The sequence below is a fragment of the Trichoderma atroviride genome, chromosome 2 (assembly GCF_020647795.1).
Source record: "Trichoderma atroviride chromosome 2, complete sequence".
Classification (NCBI taxonomy): Eukaryota; Fungi; Ascomycota; class Sordariomycetes; order Hypocreales; family Hypocreaceae; genus Trichoderma; species Trichoderma atroviride.
Genome location: NC_089401.1, coordinates 791478 through 810757, shown reverse-complemented (window position 1 = coordinate 810757; position 19280 = coordinate 791478). Strand labels below are relative to the sequence as shown.

Below are 19280 nucleotides of genomic sequence, written 5' to 3'. Positions count from 1 at the left end.
AATTTGCAAAGAGCAAGTTATAAGCCGATAAGCGGAAGAGGGCTGGATCCGGATCTCATTCTCCATCGGCGAGTGGCTTGTTCACATCCCATGTGCTTGCCCGGGGCGGTTAGCACTTTGAATCAGCACTTACACATGGCCCGATTTGCTCGGCTTTGTGCGTTGGCTTGTCAGTAGTAGGGGATTAGTTATTTAGATTCGGCACTCTCAGACTAGTTCTACAGGGTCCTACAGGGGATAAAAGCCCGTTCCTAGTGACTAAGACGACGGGATATTCCCATGAGCTTTGCACTTTGAGGAATCAGCGCGCCTAAGTGCTGACATCCAACACTAACAAGACAAATCAGGATCGGTTGTGAGACTTTGCCACCTTCGTTTTAACACAATATCGCCAAGTTGATAATGGCAATTGGTTCCCTTTTCACTAGTGCCTTGGTTTCAGCTATAGATCTGAAACTGACAAAAATCCCCCGAGTGCCTTATAATAGCGACAAAACATGGCCCAGCCCTAAATACCTAGCATCTCCTCCCCTTTTACCCTTCGGCACCAAACGTAAAATCCATGCTGGGCCGCTGTATGTCAGACGCCTCGGCCCAGGCCTTGCAGCTTCAGGTAGTATTCCGGCGGAGACAGTCAAAGAGCTAACATTATTACGAGCCAGGGCATTTCGATAGTCTTTTAGATGCAAAGCGCTGAAACGAGTATGGTGTGCTTTTCAATTGTGTTATACAGCTATGCTATTGCGACCATAAATATCTGTTCCAGAGACACGAATGATTTGCGGACGGGACATTGGCTGTTCCCAAATGCAGCTTTATCAGACGCCCAGGCGACAGCAGTGTTAAGCTCGGTTATCTAGGTGTTCGAATTACATATAACCCCATACTTTGACAATCCTGTAACCCCTCTACACACCACCTTTAGACCATTTCTAGTCCTAGATTTTCTTTCACTTGCTTGACTAGGTATTTTTTCGCAGACTAGGCACTCCCTTTCGCAGTCCTGCCCACCTAAACCTTGTAGTGATGGTAACTTCAGTGAAGTGAAATTGCTAAACGACGAACCCCAAGTCCGCTGACGGCGCCATGCCGCCCTTCGAACGGGTTGTCTGTGGCATTGTTGCCATTAGAAGCTATACTTTTATCCGCTAACAATAGTACATCTTGTCCTACTCGAGAGTACGCAACGCTCATGACCGAGATCTATACTAACATGTAAAGTACGGTTTGCCGCAAGTCTGTACTAGACCATATACCAGTAATCAGCCCACTAATACACATGTGGCTTATATACCTGCAACACATCATACAGCTGCAAGACAAAAGTCACCCAGATCAAACCACACCCGCCCTGGTGTTTATTGTTGTTGCACCACTGACCCAGTCGATTACGAAAGGCCACGGTGCGAACGTAATCCGAATGGCTCTCTGACCAATGAATCTTTTTCCACTCTGTCCAACTCCTTCCTTCATATTCCTCTCCATCACTCGACAATAATGTGAGCCGGAATTCCGAGTTCAAATTATCAATAATCCGGTGCCAGTTCTTCCAGTCCACGTCTTTCGCCAATTCTGCCAACACTTGTGGGATCCGATGCTTTAATCGTCGTAGATTAGCGTCACTCAGCTGGTCTAAAAAGCCTAAATGAGTAAACCCAGCATAACCGAAGACCGTTGAAGCTCGATCTAGATTTCTTTCTTCAAGGTACTTATTCCTCGCCTCTAACTGAGCAATCTTCCCCAGTAATTCATTTTGGGTCGGACCATGGTGTGGAGCTTGCGGCTGGACCTTGTTCTCAGGTATATTCTGGATGCGAAAGGCAATTAGCACTACATTGTAGTTAAAAGCAAAACCAGACCTTCTTACTTTCATAGCGTCCTCGGCCGGAGGGATAGATGTGACTTCTTTTGGCATAATAACCCCTAAAAGATCTTTTGCATACGCTGCCGCCGCAGTAGCGGCGTAAGGCTGCCATGACTTACTCTTGTGCTCGTCCGAATAGTCGCAAATTCCCCGGATCACTATACATGGAAAGTTGTCCATTAGTCCAGCCGCCTCCATCTCGAAACAAGAGACACCCCATGTATCTCGCAGCTTATCGCGACGCTGGGCAGATCTCATGACCGCGTTCGCCGATGCAACGAGACCATAGTGAACCACAGGTTCGTCCGAGTCTCGATCCAGGCGCTTCTCAGTCATTTCGGCACTGCAGCCTGAGCAGTTTTCTCCCCCAACATGTTGATAGCCTGTCTTGAATAGTCGGTCTTGACCACGTCCTGGGAACTGATATGCTTTCAAAGCTTTTTGTTCCGAGGACGCTCTGGCTGCTTCCTGGATATACTGGCTCATCTTTCCTCGTCCGAGATCATGGTTCGATTGTAGTAACTTGACTGCTTTTAAAAGTACTCCAGGGGGTTTGTTTAGGTGTGACTCAATGCTAAACTCTTCGTCATTTTTCCACTTGCCCATATCATGCTGAAGAACACCACCTTTCAGATTTTAGTATCAGCTTATCAAAGACGAAATGTAAAGAGCAAAACAACAGAGGCGCAACAATCTTACCGTGGTTTCCCTTGGGATTGCTAACAACAACATCGCCAAGTCGGATATCTTTGCTAGCATCTTCGGAGTTTGGTGGTCTTGGAGCACCTCCCCCTACTCCAACCAATAATCCAAATCGAACACTCGGAAATGTGCGAACCATATTAGTTACCGCCTGCGCCGCAACAGTTGTCCCATAGGTCCCTGCTCCGGGATAGGTAATCACGATATTGTGCGCTCCCATTCGGCCCAAGACATAGGTATTGTCATCATTCTCTTTCGGCTGGAGCTGCTCATGCTCTTCATCTAAGAGCAGCCTGCATGCATTTAGCTCAGAGCGGAGCACAGCTACCCATCCAACGGTATAAGCATCGTAAGTGAGTGTTCTACTATACTTTTATTAGCTATGGGTATACTTAAGTATAAAAACAAGAAAAGGGGGCAATATACTTTGTGTCTCCCATTTTCCAAGTAGGTATACTATATAGGATAGTGATAATGATTCATTTAGATTTCCCTTTTACTTGTTAGGGAGACAACCATATTTATGGCCAGGTAGCTCTCCCTCTACTATATTCCGTACACAATATGGCGGAGAGGTGATGATGTGGCGAGTGATTATTGGCCAATTACCCATATATTCTTCCCCTACTGACCTATTTCAGCTAAACTGTTTGTTAGAATGCTAGCTGTCGTAAATCTTGAACATGTCATTGGATCGAGATTAGGCGCGCTGCCCGGCAAAATGAAGCACATTGGGAGAAAAAAAGTGGAACGTGGTCGTAAATGAGAAGACAGATGTTTTTATATCTCATATGATTGCGCTAACGGGTATATACTTGAGGTATGACGAAAGTTCAATATTTGGTTTGCGGCGCAGAGACATGTTGCGGATATTGAAAAAGGTGGCCTACGTGTTTGCAAAGCGTATAGAGTGAATACCAGGCTTCATACCCCAATCAGATCGCTCGCATAGCTCAGTTGGTTAGAGCTTCGTACTAATACTTCAACTTCGGTTGAAATCTTGGTAATGCGGAGGCCGCAGGTTCAAGCCCTGCTGTGAGCAAAATTCGGAACTTAGTTCCACATCTTCCTTTTTGGCAACATGACTTGATTTTTTTTTCTTCCGACGTTTACGCGCACGGCGAGTGTTTAACGCAGAGCCGCTTAGTCAGCCGTGATATAACTTCTTTTTTGCCCATTGAGAGTTGAACATGCTGCAGCTTCTTCAGGTCCGGCATGTCTGAATCACCGTCATCTGCCGCGTCGGTGCTGAACTTCAATGCGCTGTTTGACAATCCCCTGTTTGCGGGAGGCATTGGCCTCGCCTCTTTAGGTGCCGCCGCAGCATTTGCTCGCAAGGGATCAATTGCCCTGCTTGGTGCTGCTCGCCGTCGCCTTCTGGTCAACGTTGAGATCAGCAAACAGGATCCGGCATATCCCTGGATTCTGGCATGGCTCTCACAGCCGCGAGAGACACCGGGCTTTGTTGCATCTCGACTTACACGAATCCATAATCTATCAGTGGCCACGGCGACAGGCGCAAGAGGACCAGGAGCAACCGGGCCAGTCAACGCTCATTTCTTTCTTCAGCCTGGATATGGACGGCATATCGTCAAGTTTGGCAAGGCCTTCATCTCCGTCAACAGAGAGAAGCACAACACTGCCAACATGAATACGGGAGAGCCGCATGAGATTGTCCAGCTAACGACTCTCTGGGCGCACCGGTATGTTTTTGAAGATCTCTTCAGAGAGGCGCATCAGCTAGCCGCAAAGGCAAACGAAGGCAAAACTGTGGTGTATTCTGCACGTGGGCTTGAGTGGACTCCGCTTGGGGATCCCCGGAAGAAGAGGCCGCTTGGATCAGTCATACTGGACGAGGGCATTAAAGAGAGCATCGTGGCCGATGTCAAGGACTTCTTATCAAGGCAGCAGTGGTATGTCGATCGAGGCATCCCATATAGAAGAGGCTATCTCCTGTTTGGGCCTCCGGGAAGCGGCAAAAGTTCTTTCATCCAAGCGCTGGCGGGAGAACTCGACTTTGGCGTTGCCATGATCAACCTCAGTGAAATGGGCATGACCGACGACAAACTGGCGTACCTTTTAACCAAGCTGCCGAAAAGAAGTCTACTCTTGTTGGAAGATGCCGATGCCGCTTTTGTCAACCGCCGCCAACGAGATACCGACGGATACAGCGGTGCCAATGTTACCTTTTCTGGTCTCCTTAATGCGTTGGATGGCGTGGCTGCCGGAGAAGAACGCATCGCCTTCCTCACCACCAACCACATTGAGCGTCTAGACCCTGCACTGATCAGACCGGGTCGAGTGGACATGATGCTGAAGATTGGCGAGGCAACCCCGTTCCAGGCTGCGCAGATGTGGGATCGGTTCTATGGCGATGTTGATCAGGATCACTCTGGCCGGGCACGATTCTTGGAGCGTCTAGAGGAGCTGGGGTTATTCGGAAAATACAAGGACGGCCAGGCTTCCAACCGCCATACGAGCGCCGCCGCCATCCAGGGCCTATTTCTGTTCAATAAGAGCGATATGCACGGGGCTATTGATATGGCCGAGGGTCTTATCCCAAGGAATTTTGAGGCGGAAAACTCGGGCGTCGACGGCGCAACCAAGACGCCAGTCTAAAAGGCTGATGGCGAGAGACCATCTGTGTACCAATCATGTATTTTATTTTGTACGATTGAAGGATACCCTGTTGGAAATGGAACCAGTTGATGGATCAATCGGGTCACGGATATGATTAATGAACAAGAAAGAATTGTCGAGGAGAAAGTTGAACTGAAGGCGGAATGGGCATAGAAGGAAAAAGGTATCACTGTCTCAAGACGATGCAATGTCAAATTTGGTATCCAGTACTTTTCTCATATATTGAATGTATTGAACACCACGCAATGGGTTATCTAGGTATTCAGCCTCGCAAATACACGTAACTATCCCACTACATTAGACTACTTTCTGACGATTCATGCCATTCGACAGCCTTGTGCGCCGCGATCGCTGCCGCCTCGGTCTTTAAAATGCTCTCCACTCTAGACCCATGGCCCCATGGCGATGTCGTGGCGCCATTCTTAGCTCAGTATCAGAGACCAGGATGATCAACGACAGCCACGAAAACGCAATTCAATACTCAGTAAGATGTAAATTATGCAACAGATGAAGTAAAAGAAAGAAAGAAAGAAAGAAAAAAACGGAGATCAATATGCACCCCGTAGATTTACGTGTATCGAAAAAAACCAGATCACATGGTAACATTGATCTTCAGCCAGCCCTGTACATCTCACCGCGAACTCTTCCCATCCACAAATATGTGGAGGCAAAAAAACGTGAAGTGACGTGATTGCAGCGCCAGCAAGGATGCCAAAATCCCATTTCAGCTGGGATGGCAAGACATGCTACACAGGTACAAATGGAGAGAGAGGAGCGAGTCAGAAGGGCGGGAGAGACATGAAAACTCCATCACAAGAAAAGATTGCGGTTCGCGCTGTGCCCAAGGTGCGTTAGTGCAGCGCAAACTACATTTACCTAGACTTGAAGAATGGGGATTGTCGATGTTTAGAATTGGACCAACCGTTTTACATCACTTCTTTATTCTTGCATCATCGCTGTGGCTGCATCGCAATTCTGCTTTTGCGCTTGTTGGTCTGGTTGGCTTGCCTTATTTGCGACGCAGACCACTTGCTTAGTTTCTCTCAACGTCCTCTTCTCTTTTTTATATATATTCAGTTGCTTCTTCCTCTTTGAGATATTCAGAGAGAGTAAACGAGAGAAGCGAAAGACGCATTTGCGACATTGTTCGCCATGTTCCGCTCAAACAAATCCGGCGGCAAATTCGCCGACGAGCCGCGCCTCGACGACATCTCGGCCGAAGAGGTTCCCGCATACAACCAGCAATACGGAACACACAACATCGACACAAGCGATGATGGTTTAATCGACCCAGATTCAGGCGTCAAGCGTGGCTTGAAAGATCGCCATTTGTCCATGATGGCGCTCGCTGGCATTATCGGGCCTGGTTTGCTGGTTGGCGCAGGAGGTGCCTTGAACAGCGGTGGCCCGGCGTCATTAATTATTGGATTTGGTGTTATTGGTATGTTTCTACGCCTTGGAAATGCAGTTGCCCAAGTCTAATATTCACGTCTTAGGTATCATTGCCTTCTCCATCATGCAGTCTCTGGGCGAAATCACCACTCTGTACCCCGGCGGCGGAGCCTTTGTCTCTTTAGCTGAACGCATGGTGGACAAGTCCTTCTCCGTGGCTGTTGGCTGGAACTATTTCATCATCTGGGCTACCGTCTTGGCCAGCGAGTACAATGTCATCTGCAGCATCCTCCACTTCTGGGCACCTCAGGTCCCTCTCTGGGGCTGGTTCCTCATCCTATGGAGCATATTCCTGGCCTTTCAAATCATTGGCGGCATCACTGCTTTTGGTGAGGCAGAGTATATCCTGGCACTCATCAAGATTCTCGGCTTGACGGCCTACTTTATATTTTCCATCGTGTATGCGTCAGGAGGATTAATTGGCCAAGACGGCCCTGTTGGATTCAGATACTGGCATAACCCGGGAGCCTTCAACGGCCATGGCTTCCGAGGAGTTGCGACAGTCTTTGTCTTTTGCTCTACTTTCTACGCTGGAGTTGAGTCAGTGGCTGTGGCTGCTACTGAGACGAGAAATCCGGGTACTGCTGTGCCACGAGCTATACGCCAAGTCTTCTTCCGCATCATCTTTGTATATATGGGATCGGCCTTCTTCTTTGGTCTCACTTGCCCGGCTGATTCTGATGAGCTTATCAATGGAGGTGCCAAGGCGCTGCAGAGCCCCATGACTATCGCTATACAAAATGCTGGTTGGAATGGAGGTACGTTTTAGGCTCTCTGTCTTTTATAAACATGACTAACCAGTGTTATCTCTAGGCGTTCATCTCATCAACGCCTTCATCCTCATAACATGTCTTTCAGCCGTCAATTCATCCATCTACATCGGCTCTCGTACCGTCCTGTACATGGCGCAGTCCGGAAAGGCCCCCAAGATCCTCGGCTGGGTCAACAAGCGCGGCGTCCCAGTCTGGTCAATCCTTCTCACAAACGCCGTCGGTGCCATCTCCATGATGAACGTCTCAACCGGAGCATCAGAGGCATACAGCTACATCATCAACCTCGCCGGCGTGAGCACGTTCCTCGTCTGGGGAAGCATCAGCTTCATCCACTTGCGCTTTCGTCGTGCATGGGCTGTGCAGCAGCGCCGAGTGAGTGATTTGCCGTTCAAGAGCATGTTTTACCCTTACAGCCCCTACTTCGGCTTGTTTGCGAATATTTTCCTTGCTCTTGTTCAGGGCTGGACGACGTTATCGCCATTTACTGCTGGTAAATTTGTGGATGCGTATATTCTTTTGCCGCTCTTTGGTGTAATTTACGTTATTTGCAAATTGTACTGGAGGGGAGAAGATAGATTCAAGAGAAGCTGGGATATTGATTTGGATAGCGGCCGAAGAAATGATTTGGATAAGAGTGCTTTTGTTGGAGAGACGTATGCGGAGCAGACGCAAAAGGTGCCGCTTTGGAGGAAGCTTTGGCAGTCATTTTAAATACCCTGGACGTTATATTATAGGCCACAATAACCAAGGCCGTATTTTACTATATACATGTAGTTTTGTCAATCAAACTAGCCAAACACTCATCATCCAAAGTGCCCGCTAATCTTTGTCCAGCCTGGCCCATTGCATGTTTGCAGATAGGACCAAGGATCGGATATCTCACGCGTAGCTTGAAGCTTCATATTGCCCGTCTTCATCAAGTCTTTAATCTCCCAGACGTCCCACTTCATCACTCCGAGTCTCTCATAAACATCATTCCTGCCGGATTCTTGGCAGAGCACCAGACCAACGCCCCAATCGCACCAAATCTGGCCCTTGGCTCCAGAATTCTTTGAAGGTGGCTGAATGCGCGCCAGGAATAAGATACCTATATTACGATTCTTCCGGGTTGTGTGCAGCCATTGGAATTCGTCTGCTATTGTAATTTGATCAAACGGCTTCGTTATGGCGTTTTGGAACTCTTCGTGGAGTCCTTGGTTGAGCCTCAAAGCCGTTCTAGTGGTACCAACTACATTCCGTGTAACTTGGTAGAAAGTTTCTAATGTTGTGTATCTGCCTCCAAATCGAACCATGACTGTGTCTTCGAATGTTGTGGCATAGAGACGAGCACCGCCAGATCTAGTAACCATCTTCACTTCTGCATCCATGGACGTGTCCGAGTCCATCTTCTGGCGCCAAAACAGATGAGCTTCCTCTGTAAGACTCATCTCTGAGCTTACCCGCCAGGACTTTCGAGGCTGAAAAAACCGGCTTTGTACCATGAGCTGGCTGGAAATCGGGTATCTCCGCAGCAGCTGGGCACCAAGTTGATCTTCAAGCTCTGATAAGCTGTATTTCTTTCCAGGGACGGCATTGGGCGACGATTCGCCCAGCTGCATGTTAAAAACTTGCATGATGCCTCGGACCCGATCTGTAATCTCGTAGCACTGCCTCTGATGCGAGGCTTTGAGAAGGGCCAAGGGGTTTCCCATTCGCAATGCGCGAGACTTTGAAGCCGTAGGGATCTCGAGGGCTTTAAATATCTGCGCGTCCAGGCTCATCGCTTCCAATAAGCCCAGGTTATTAATATTGACTTCCAGGGCGTTTACTTTCTCCATGTCAACTTTTACGCCTTGATAAGTATGACCAATCCGAATATTTCTCAGCTTTACAAGGATAGCATGCCAGCGGTAGATGATATCTTTGAGCGTTCCCGACTGGATGTGCGTATCGCTCTGGAAGGCAAACAGGTCTCGATGAGTTCCATCTCTATACATGAGAATCGCTCGTGGGCTCAGGAATGCCTCCTGCAGCGTCCAAAGAGAAGAAAACCACGGATCAGCTCTTAGTCTCCGGAGATGTGTTTGGACGTCTTCTGTCCAGGCATCCAAATCGGGGCTTTGGTGAGCTCCCACCTCAACGCCAATCACAGGTCTCTCAATATTCCTTAAACTACTCCACCACTCTTTGATCTCTGCACGGCGAAAAGTTGTCAGCCATACGATTACTTCGTTTGCGCCGTCAAAGATCCTGGCTTGCCTGCCCACTTCCTTGTAATAATCGTCAGTGTGGGGCTTCGTCTGGTCGATACAGGCAACATCCAGCCACACAAACTCAGCCGATTCAAAGCCGTCTTCAGCTGGAGGATTGGCAGCATTGAGAACAATCTGATGAAACTCGTCTGCCGTAAAGTGTGAGGGCCTCATACGCGGAATGTTCCAAGGTACGCCCTTGACTTGCAAGTATGGCGTCGAGGCATATTCCGGCTCGGTGTTTCTGACGTAAAACCTGCCCCAAGTATACGAAATTGCGTTGTATTTCGGCTCTTTGTAGGTGCCGTATTTGCTGCCGGGCTGCCAGGGAAATGATGTCATGGAAGGAACGTGGAGTAGTCGACGCGGCCAGCGGCTATTCTCGAACAATTGAGAATTGTCCTTCTTCACTGGACGACGCATTTTTGCGGTTTTAGGTAGATGTCAAGCCCTGAAGAGCACTCAAAGGCGAGGCTGAAATACGCGAAAGAGCCGATATGTGTGATCGTAATATGACGGATTAAAATACCAGCTAGGAGACATGTAGGGTTTATATCTTCATGGATACTTTCAGCGTTGTAACAAAGAAAGGATTCCTTCGAGCACACGAGGAGCGGGGTAACGCCGTTTATTCATCCAGGCTCTAGATGAGACGACATAGTCGCTCGAAGGATTTGTGTAGCTCCAACTCTTGTAGGATATCATTGCAAAATGAGAAGCTATCAACGCACCCGCTAATACACTGTACGCTGAAAATGCTGAATTTTATACATTTCGGTATGATGAAGCGCCAAGGGGTCTCCCACCCTCAGTATTCCTCAGGCCACTTCGCCATTCTTTTATCTCTACCCGGCACAGATTTGTTAGCTATAGGATTATTCCCTCCCGCCGTTACAGATCCCGGCTTGCCTAGTACTTACTTCTTTGTAATAATCATCTGTGCAGGGCTTGTGTCACAACCCAACTCTTATGGTCGCGACCATGGGCCAACCCGCTAGGATCCACTAGATTAACTAAGGACTAATTAACTAATTAGGTTTAACTTATTTAACTTAATAAATAAGCTTAATAAGCTATAACTTATATAACTTATCTTATAAGTCTTATAAGCTTAAAATTAACTAGGTATATAAGTTTATTTTTTTATACTTATTTAAATAACTTAAATAGCTAGTTATTAATATAAAATTAAAATTATAATATACTTTATACTTCTATTATCTAGTAATATTATTTACTATTACTCTTAAAACCTAGAAAACTCTGTTTATACTACTTTATTAGGCCAAAACTACTGCTGCTTTTAGCAATTCTTGCAGTACTCTTAGTACTCAAATACTTAAGTATCTTTGACATTCTAAGCGCTGGCATTTTCATGCCCCACACACTCTTTAATAAGCGCTTAACTTACAGCCCCTCTTTAGCTCCCAATCACACAAGCTTCAAAATAACTTCTAAGCGCCAAGGTAATCTAGCTATATATTCATTTTACTATAAATTCTTTACTATCTCCCCCCCAAAAAATTCTAATTTTAAGCTCAATCAAAATGTCAATAACAAAAAGTGCTGCAAGTGCGCATGCACCTCCCAATTACCACCTTGAATTTCTTCAGCAATTTACATCAAAGGAACATACAAGACTTGCCCGACCCAAAGTATTAACTGCCAAGGAGCATGCAGTTCATAGAGAACAGCTACGTACTACCCAGTCACTACAGCCATATTATGCAAACGAAACCAAAATCAATCTCACCAGCCTGTTAAGGAAATGGAAAAGGTATAAATATTAATCTGTTCTAGCACAGAGGTTATTAGCTTACTTTACTACTAGATACTGTGCCAAGATATTACATACCAAAGATGACCAATCAATAATTAAAAACATCAAGCGCGAAACTACAATGGATTTTCTCTTCTATATTGGCGAAAACTATACAATTGGATCTGAAGGTACAATGGCTCAATACATACGTCAATTTCAGCAACTTTACAGATTGGTTAGCGGCAAATATATGGATCGAAATGACAGCGAGGAAGTTTACAAGGTATTGCAAATGCTATGTTGAGATTTTCTTTAATGGAGACCTTTGTTACTAATGAATTGTTTATAGTATTACCGACAGGTCTTGATCCCTTATTTTAAACTTCGTCCTCCGAACATGAATGGCAAGCCTGTCCTTAATGTTGATACACTGCGGGTTCTTTTGACCTTTAATATTGCATATGATACCAGAAGTCTGGGACTTGGGCGGCTCCGCCTCCAGCTAAGTGCATGTTACCAGCTCTTATGCTATACTGGAGTGCGACCCGCAGAGTTGGTGGAAGCTCAGCGAAAAAGGCCAACAGATGGGTCTTTTGAAAAACTTTTTAATAGCAAGGCCATCCAGTCAGCTGATGATGATGATGACTCCCCCCGAAGCAACAGATGAAATATCTGCTAAGGTTAACAAGCTATTGTTACAAGAACCTACTAATCTCAACCGCCCTAAGGCTCTTTGCTACGAGGATATTCTTTTTACAATAGTCCGCCACCCTGTTACACAGCAGACTGTTCCTGCCATGGCTATCAAGTTCATTCACCATAAAGGAGCGGACAGAAAGCCGAAACCGTATGTCTTTGTTTTCACTGTTTCACTACAGCCTATACATAATAGCATTGTATTGACCTGACTGACCTTAGGACTATATTCTTCTTCACGCCCACTAATAAGTTAATCTTTGACGTGATTCTTACTATTGCTGCTTTGGCACTGGCTGATAAAGCATTTGCGGCCGAGAGTATAACTGATGCACTCTCCCTGTTTCAGAAAAGCCCATGGGGCAAACGGGATTGTATAGCGCTCCGATGGAAACAAGAGATGCTCAAGGTGCCGATATTTCGTCGGACTCGAAACTCTGCTCTCTCTTCCAATGAGGCTATGTTGTACTCCACGCTGAACGAAGACATGGGCCGGCAGAGCCTTGACACAGGTCACGAACAGAAGTTGACGCCAAGATGTGCACGAAGAGGTGCCGGTAACGCTGCTAATGGTAAGTCAATTCTCACGATACTTCTTTCAGATTAAATGTAGCGAAATAGTCTAACGTTGATATCTTTGCTAACACTGGGTTTGATAGGTGACGCTCCGGATTCTGTCCGTGATCAAATGATGCGCCATGATCCCAAATTTGCGACATTTTTCAACGCTTATCTTAATGAATTTGCCCAATTCGATCTCCAGAATGCTTTCCTTGAGGAGGAAAAGGAAGTCCAGCTATTCCGAATGTTTGCACATGTTAGTTTGACACGCGACCCACGAGCCGTGAGAGATATGGTACCCAAAGAAGTATGGGAGGCAGCGCCTCCAGACCCGGAGATTGTGAAGATGGAAGAGAAGCGCAATTCTCTCAAGCAAGGCCTATACCGTATTGAAGGTTGTGCAGATGAGGAAAGAATCCGACAGCTCACTAACGACATTCGACTTATGAGAGCCCAGCGCGAGAAAAGAATCGTGAAAGAGTACCGCGAATTCTACTTCTATAACCGTCCGACCTGGGACCTTGAGGCACAAGCACGAGGAGAAGTGGAAGAGCATTTCGAGGAACCAACAATGCATACTGCTATCGCCGAGAGAGCAAGGCTAGCCGAGATTCTTTGCCATCAGCCCGAAAACTGGACCGGCGAGGAGATCCTACAGCGGAGGATTGAAGCCGTCCAATTGATGGTAGATTTTTGCAATAAGAAAGAGCCGAGAAAAGTCCTCCAGACCCGGCTAGAGACCCAAGCCGAGCAGTCTCTCAAGAAAGAACCGAAGCTGGTCACTACTTCCGAACCTGAACCTGACCTCTTTCCGATACTTATGGAAACAACCCAATGTCCTGACTGTATTGGTGACGATCAAATGCCTCTCAAGGAACGGACATTCGAGTTTTGTAGGGATACAGTCAGGAATGACCACTGGGAGGACAGGCACTTGACAGAACGAGAGCGTGCTGAGCAGCGTGGTGAGCCGATTATTTGCAAACACCCTGCATGCGGAGACCGGAAGTTCAAGCATCTGAATCACTTCAGGGCCCATGTTAAGTCTGACCATGGGATATCGCTTAGATCACAAGACCAGGTCCTGCGCAGACGCTTAAAGAAAGCAAAGCATCGTGAGATGGTTGTGAAAACAAGGCGTCGACAATAAAATTTGTCATATACTTCCATTAAACGATAAGGTTCTGATAGCCATCTAAATAAACAGATTTAGGTGTTCCATATAAATATGTTTATGCCCATTTCCTTCAATCATCCCTTTCCTGTGCTTTGGGACTTCTTTGTCTAGTGCCTCTCCCACAACACTCCGTATTGGAGGGAGTTGATCTTCCCTGGCTGGATTATATCCCGGTGAATGATTAAGGTCCTGTGCCCTTCTCACAGTACTTTGCATTGAAGGGGGTTGATCATGCTGAGGAAAATTGGTAATGCTTAATACATTTTGGCATTCTGCGATGGACCTGAGTTCTTTGGGTTGGCTGGCGGAGCTTATCTCGAGATGACGATGCATGTGGATATCTATGGCCCATTTGAATAGTAAAAGCAGTCGCCCGCAAGATTCACAGTTTATTTCAGTGTATTTGTTGCTGTTGTTGCCTTTGTTGATATGATTGGATCGTGATTGATGACTGTTTAGTCCGTCAAAGCTCGAGAATCTTCTTCCGCAATGACAGAAAAAGGGATGACTGCTGTGTTTCCGTAGATGCTTAACCAATTCTCTCCTCGTGGAGCAAGAAACTGAACAAAAAGGCTCAGGGCAATCAGTATACCCCATTTTATCTTCAATTAAAGACAGTGGTCTGCTGTACTTTACAACACCTATTACAGCATTTTATTATTTATAAGTAGTTTTTGAGTTCTAACTAGTTAAATAATTAAAGGGGCTATAGTAGTTATTTTTACTTCTTACAGCAATATACTAAGCTGCAGCCTGTTAAATCCTGTAATATTTGGGCTTATGGGATATATGATATCTCTGTGTATTATAAGGCTAGCAAAAGTTCCCTGCATAAGCTAATATAACTAATAGAATCCTGCATCTCCCCTCTGGCTTATAAGACTAATAAAAGCACCCCGCTTTTACCACTTGTAAATGCGCCCAGGAATACTACCTGTCTCATTAGCCGAATGCGCGCTCTCCGGACAAGACTACTGAAAATTTCTTGTTTTTGAAAAGGGGGCTTACAAGCCTATTGCAGCTTGCGGAAGAGGTCGCAAATCTTTTCTGCAGCATTTTAAGTCTTACGAGCTCGGATACACAACTGAGACCTCCCTCCACACATGAATCTGTGCTTTTTTCACAAACCCTTTCGATGCGCATTTACTTTAGCAATAGGACAAATAGTAAAAAGATAAGACATCAGGCTAACAGCGCATACAACCATATAACCAACTAACAAATAGGCCCATATTCAAGATCATCCCATGGGCTGCCCCTGGCTCTATCCACTTTCAGCAAGTTCTCCAGCGCAGCCTTCAGATCCTTTGGGCAATTTTCATTGAACGCGACTGCCTTGTCCAGCAATTTCTGTATCACAAAACTAGGCATTACCTCCAATCCACCATACTTGTTTACCCAGCACTTCGTGATTGCAATTAGATAACTGCATTCTCTATATACAATTAGTATCTGCACACACAATTGTGAGAGTACTGGTCTTTACCGGTAGTGATACTGCAAGCGTCGCTGGAGGGATGTGACCATGTCCCTTTCTTGTATCATTTGAATGTATTCTATCGCATTGGACATCCATGATATAGCAGTGGCATTTTGTTCTTTTTGACACTCTCTTATAATATCCTTAATATGTCTGTAGCCGGACGCTGTTGTCCCTTCTAACCAAGAAAGGCGATTGTACCAATACAATAAGTCATTGGTGGGCATTCGATCCTTACGAAAAAGTATTATGCGTACTCTCCGTTGGTGGCGCTTGAAATCTTTCGAGCTCAGTTGATAGTCTTCGAACAGACTTGTAGGAAGAGGAGATAAAGATTCTAGGATTAATAGACTTGTCGGGGGTTGATCTTGACAGTGGAGATAAGAACTTAAGATGTTAGCATCGAAAGTTCGTGAATGGGTAAAGGGCTCATACATAACAAGAAGAGTATGACTCCAGAGCAGTGTAAGTAGTCCAGGGTCCTCCTGAAAGAGAGACTCCTTAGGCTGCAACAAATAACGCTCAGTTATGTCGCATGCTTCTTTTGCAAGATCATGTTCATTCCGATACGAATGGAGCAGGGCGCTGAGAACCCGATAGCGTATTGTCTCTATTTTGTTGTTAGGTCTATATGATCGGATACGATGTAGAGTTGTCTCCTGTGAGTTTATTATTTTTGCGAAGGAGATCATAAGCTGAGTGGTAGGGTGATTGAGATTGACGATTGAAATTTCAGAAATAGCTGTCTTTGACATGATAGGATAGAAACACGAGAGTTTTGTAAAGGCATCGACAACAAAGCTCTCGTCGACGGAACGGTGTAAAGGCCCAGTAGTAGTGGGTGGAATGTCCATTTTGGATGTCGATACAGCTACGGTGAAGTTTCATCAAGTAATTAACGAGATCTAAGTATCATCTTATACACATCTGGTAATTGAAACTAAAAATATGCCTCAGCAGAATTGTAGCTTGCCCACCCACTCGCACTCTAGTTTTCTAAGACAACATCCCAAAATTGGTATAGTTTTATTATTGGTGGAGTGAAGCATTGGTACATAGCCCGGATAGCGATCCTACTGGCTCACTATACGAGATCAGGGGGGCGGAATGTGTGTGATAGCAGCACTGCGCCAAGCCTGGGTAACTTGAAGCGGGGCCTTTGACCAGTCATTTTAATATAAATAGACGACTCGTTGACATCTCATTTCCATCTATATGCAGCTACAATATACACAGAACCTTAATACAGTCTTCCGATATTGTTTTCCTCTACTGTATTAGCAAGAACAGTTATTTGAAGGTACTACACTATCCTCACACAGGTGACTTGACTTTCTAATTTATATAGATGACTTCAACAAAAACAAAAAATCCAATCTTCGATTCTTTGCAAGAATATCTCAACATCAGGCTGGAGAAAAACAAAAAAGAATTGTTGGATGCTGTGGACACTTTAGCAGCAGCGGTAGAGGAGGGAAACAAAGAAAACATTCTTGAAGCGGCGAGAATTATCACAGAAATAGCAGACGAAACAAATAAGAAAATGGATGATCTCAGGACAAAGTATCATATATTTTTGAAGGATCACAAGTATAGCTAGGGTACATAAAGTACACCGCTATAGCTACTAGCAGGGAGGGCGCTTTGTATATTCGGTTTAGAAGCTATCGTTGAGAAGATCCTCTTTGTATTATGTATTGCACATGAGAGCTCCCATGACCTGATGCAGCAAGTCTGTTCGTTCCCAACACCAAGAGGATGTTCTTTTTATTCGTGAAGCCCTCAGGGCTACCCTCATTTTCTAGATAGACAATTATCGTCTCTTTTCATCACTGTCTTATCATTATGCGAAGGAGCGTCTTTCATTATCCGGCATCACGTGGTGCGGGGTCTTAAGATGCTGCGGGGTAATACCTCAGATCCTGTAGTCTTGCAATTTCTTCATATGGGTTACACTCAAGCAATGCCTCTTGTTCCTTATAAATTCTTGCGCTTTGAGCCTATATTCAATGGGCTTAGAGCTAATGCAATATCTGAAGTCATTACGGCCCCTGTTAGGAAATCTATGCTACCCCAAGTACTTGCTCCAGGAGAGCCTATCGAGAGAGCCATACCTGATCTAAATGCTCCAGCAGCATTACATAACTTTGGTATGCCAAGTGCATGTCAAATTTACGCTGATGCTGTTCTTCAAAGCTTGGTTAGTATCTAAGTGTTTGAAAATGAAGACGTTGCTAACAAATCTCTAGCAAGAGGCTCTTGAAACGCATTTCTCAAGCCAAGGACTAGCAGTGCATGTGATATCTCCAGAACACCAGGCCACGGCGCAGCTCAATCAAAACAGTACATTTCTTCTACGGAAAGATCGAGTAAACCTCCTACTTCCTATATTCGCTAATGCATGCACTGCTGTTTTTGAACAAGTAGATCCGTTGCTTACGCGGCTGTTGGAATATGCAGCTGAGTGGCGGCCAGACGAAGTGTTGTGTCTTCAAAGTGATATAGGCTTTTCTGTACCGGGAGGAAATATTCGTTTTGTCCTATCTGACTATCCAACAAGCCAAAATTCGTCTAAAGCAGCGACAACTTGACGAGTGCCTGGTTTGTCTAAGAAGTTGTATATTGCCGCAAGGCTATGTTTTGAGTTAGTTGGTACTAAAGCATTGCCATGGAGTGAATTATCTCACCTTACTTTGCCCCTGATATTAGAGTTCACCAAATCTGGTATGGAGATACTTGCTGAGTCCCAAATCTGAGGCGGTGTTGATGCTCTGGCCAATATTTCTTGTCTGATGTAATCTTTGCTACCCTTATAGCTTAGGCTTAAAAATAGTGACAGCATCACAGGGACTACCATTCGTCAGTACACAATCTCGGATGAAGTCGATCAATCAATGGCTTATACCTAGATAAGGAAGCTCGTAGATGCGCGAAAAGAAAGGATAGCAGTCGAGTGACTTCAGTAGCTGGGTGCCATCCCGCGCTCTGCCCAAATGTCGCTGTATAAACTTATCATCCAATTTACCTACTGATCCCATCTTCCGGAAACATTGTCTTATCGCACTGTACACAACCTCTTTGAGTTGGTTGTGCTCGTTGGTGTGCCGCCTTGGCGCCGATTCGATTGCCACCACGCCCGTAGCAATTATTATAATCATCAAATAACGGGCCTCGTTTTCGAACCAACCGTCGACAAGCTCTTCTAATAAATTATGATATGCTGTAAAGATGTCGCACCATCTCATTTCACGAGATATTTGAGTACTTGTAAGTCGCTCACGCAGTGCTTGAACGTCGCTTTCATCCCTAAACCAGTCTTCATCACCAGGCAGATTACTGAGCAGTAAATCTATTTTTCTTTTACCGGAGTCGGTAAGCATCGGTGCTCGGCCTTCGGAACTAGAAGTCATCGTCTCAAAATTAAAAGCACCCTCTAGTGTGGGATCATTTGTCGCTGGATCGGTAGATGCGTTGCGATCAGGGTTGGGTAAGGCAGGTCTTGCGTATTACTCAGTGGGCCTGTTATCGATAAACTTATGACCAATGCTTTCGCAATTATTCTAACGCGGGTAAGGCCGGGTAAACTTTCGCGCCCTACATGCACCAATAAAGAATAATGGACGAGTTTCTAGGACTACAGAATTCCAACATGTGATTATTAAGATCATGTGCACTTATTCAACATACATATTTTTTGACTCCCCCCCACGTACATTTATATAAGCAGGTAGGAAGCTCTAATCTTACTCTGAGTTATCGGGTCAAGACGGAAGTTCGCCATTGTCGGTCGATATAGAGAGCATGGGTTATTACACTACTACTGGTCTATATTTTCATTTTTTCTGTTCCTTTCTTTTTGTGATTCATCAGTTCTTGGCTGTATGTTTGGATACTTGCAGCCATCCACGTTTGGGCTGAGAGCGTGCCGTCCTCTAGTGGCTG

The 19280-nt window shown here is 45.5% G+C and overlaps 7 protein-coding genes and 1 non-coding gene across 8 annotated transcripts; 4 read left to right on the top strand and 4 right to left on the bottom strand.

Annotated features, from left to right (window-relative positions):
- Nucleotides 1-1111: 1111 nt before the first annotated feature.
- On the bottom strand, nucleotides 1112-3137 carry TrAtP1_002952 (uncharacterized protein). The gene is made up of 4 exons (XM_066111688.1): nucleotides 2993-3137; nucleotides 2564-2931; nucleotides 1868-2490; nucleotides 1112-1807 (listed from the first exon to the last, which is right to left on the bottom strand). The coding sequence occupies exons 1-4, from the start codon at nucleotides 3004-3006 to the stop codon at nucleotides 1271-1273; spliced, it is 1542 nt and encodes a 513-aa protein (XP_065967767.1). The 5' UTR covers nucleotides 3007-3137; the 3' UTR covers nucleotides 1112-1270.
- A 371-nt stretch (nucleotides 3138-3508) lies between these two features.
- TrAtP1_002951 lies at nucleotides 3509-3608 on the top strand. The gene has a single exon. It is a non-coding gene; the product is annotated as a tRNA-Ile (tRNA).
- Nucleotides 3609-3781: 173 nt separating this feature from the next.
- TrAtP1_002950 (uncharacterized protein) lies at nucleotides 3782-5185 on the top strand (the record flags this gene model as incomplete). Its single annotated transcript, XM_066111687.1, has 1 exon — nucleotides 3782-5185. The coding sequence occupies one exon, from the start codon at nucleotides 3782-3784 to the stop codon at nucleotides 5183-5185; it is 1404 nt and encodes a 467-aa protein (XP_065967766.1).
- A 789-nt stretch (nucleotides 5186-5974) lies between these two features.
- TrAtP1_002949 (uncharacterized protein) lies at nucleotides 5975-10223 on the top strand. Its single transcript, XM_014087584.2, has 3 exons — nucleotides 5975-6647; nucleotides 6703-7416; nucleotides 7472-10223. The coding sequence occupies exons 1-3, from the start codon at nucleotides 6359-6361 to the stop codon at nucleotides 8140-8142; spliced, it is 1674 nt and encodes a 557-aa protein (XP_013943059.2). The 5' UTR covers nucleotides 5975-6358; the 3' UTR covers nucleotides 8143-10223.
- Nucleotides 7411-10223, bottom strand: TrAtP1_002948 (uncharacterized protein). Its single transcript, XM_014087583.2, has one exon. It carries the CDS (start codon nucleotides 10083-10085, stop codon nucleotides 8235-8237), a length of 1851 nt encoding a protein of 616 aa, XP_013943058.2. The 5' UTR covers nucleotides 10086-10223; the 3' UTR covers nucleotides 7411-8234.
- A 903-nt stretch (nucleotides 10224-11126) lies between these two features.
- On the top strand, nucleotides 11127-14521 carry TrAtP1_002947 (uncharacterized protein). The gene is made up of 5 exons (XM_066111686.1): nucleotides 11127-11439; nucleotides 11494-11707; nucleotides 11774-12271; nucleotides 12343-12692; nucleotides 12780-14521. The coding sequence occupies exons 3-5, from the start codon at nucleotides 12009-12011 to the stop codon at nucleotides 13829-13831; spliced, it is 1665 nt and encodes a 554-aa protein (XP_065967765.1). The 5' UTR covers nucleotides 11127-11439; nucleotides 11494-11707; nucleotides 11774-12008; the 3' UTR covers nucleotides 13832-14521.
- Nucleotides 14522-14929: 408 nt separating this feature from the next.
- On the bottom strand, nucleotides 14930-16220 carry TrAtP1_002946 (uncharacterized protein). The gene is made up of 3 exons (XM_066111685.1): nucleotides 15774-16220; nucleotides 15345-15725; nucleotides 14930-15293 (listed from the first exon to the last, which is right to left on the bottom strand). Exons 1-3 carry the CDS (start codon nucleotides 16190-16192, stop codon nucleotides 15074-15076), a joined length of 1020 nt encoding a protein of 339 aa, XP_065967764.1. The 5' UTR covers nucleotides 16193-16220; the 3' UTR covers nucleotides 14930-15073.
- Nucleotides 16221-17886: 1666 nt separating this feature from the next.
- TrAtP1_002945 (uncharacterized protein) lies at nucleotides 17887-18376 on the bottom strand (the record flags this gene model as incomplete). Its single annotated transcript, XM_066111684.1, has 3 exons — nucleotides 17887-17971; nucleotides 18026-18188; nucleotides 18244-18376. The coding sequence occupies 3 exons, from the start codon at nucleotides 18374-18376 to the stop codon at nucleotides 17887-17889; spliced, it is 381 nt and encodes a 126-aa protein (XP_065967763.1).
- Nucleotides 18377-19280: the final 904 nt, after the last annotated feature.

Excerpts from the sequence above, each read along its gene's own strand:
- TrAtP1_002947 (XM_066111686.1), top strand. The coding sequence starts at position 12,009 with ATGGGTCTTTTGAAAAACTTTTTAATAGCAAGGCCATCCAGTCAGCTG. Across the intron at positions 12,272-12,342 it reads GCGGACAGAAAGCCGAAACC|GACTATATTCTTCTTCACGC; the intron begins GTATGTCTTTGT and ends GACTGACCTTAG. Across the intron at positions 12,693-12,779 it reads TGCCGGTAACGCTGCTAATG|GTGACGCTCCGGATTCTGTC; the intron begins GTAAGTCAATTC and ends TGGGTTTGATAG.
- TrAtP1_002948 (XM_014087583.2), bottom strand. The coding sequence starts at position 10,085 with ATGCGTCGTCCAGTGAAGAAGGACAATTCTCAATTGTTCGAGAATAGC.
- TrAtP1_002949 (XM_014087584.2), top strand. The coding sequence starts at position 6,359 with ATGTTCCGCTCAAACAAATCCGGCGGCAAATTCGCCGACGAGCCGCGC. Across the intron at positions 6,648-6,702 it reads TATTGGATTTGGTGTTATTG|GTATCATTGCCTTCTCCATC; the intron begins GTATGTTTCTAC and ends TTCACGTCTTAG. Across the intron at positions 7,417-7,471 it reads AAATGCTGGTTGGAATGGAG|GCGTTCATCTCATCAACGCC; the intron begins GTACGTTTTAGG and ends TGTTATCTCTAG.
- TrAtP1_002952 (XM_066111688.1), bottom strand. Across the intron at positions 2,491-2,563 it reads CAATCCCAAGGGAAACCACG|GTGGTGTTCTTCAGCATGAT; the intron begins GTAAGATTGTTG and ends AAAATCTGAAAG. Across the intron at positions 1,808-1,867 it reads CGGCCGAGGACGCTATGAAA|AATATACCTGAGAACAAGGT; the intron begins GTAAGAAGGTCT and ends TTTCGCATCCAG.
- TrAtP1_002946 (XM_066111685.1), bottom strand. The coding sequence starts at position 16,192 with ATGGACATTCCACCCACTACTACTGGGCCTTTACACCGTTCCGTCGAC. Across the intron at positions 15,726-15,773 it reads AGTCATACTCTTCTTGTTAT|TTCTTATCTCCACTGTCAAG; the intron begins GTATGAGCCCTT and ends TAACATCTTAAG. Across the intron at positions 15,294-15,344 it reads CGCTTGCAGTATCACTACCG|AGAATGCAGTTATCTAATTG; the intron begins GTAAAGACCAGT and ends AATTGTATATAG.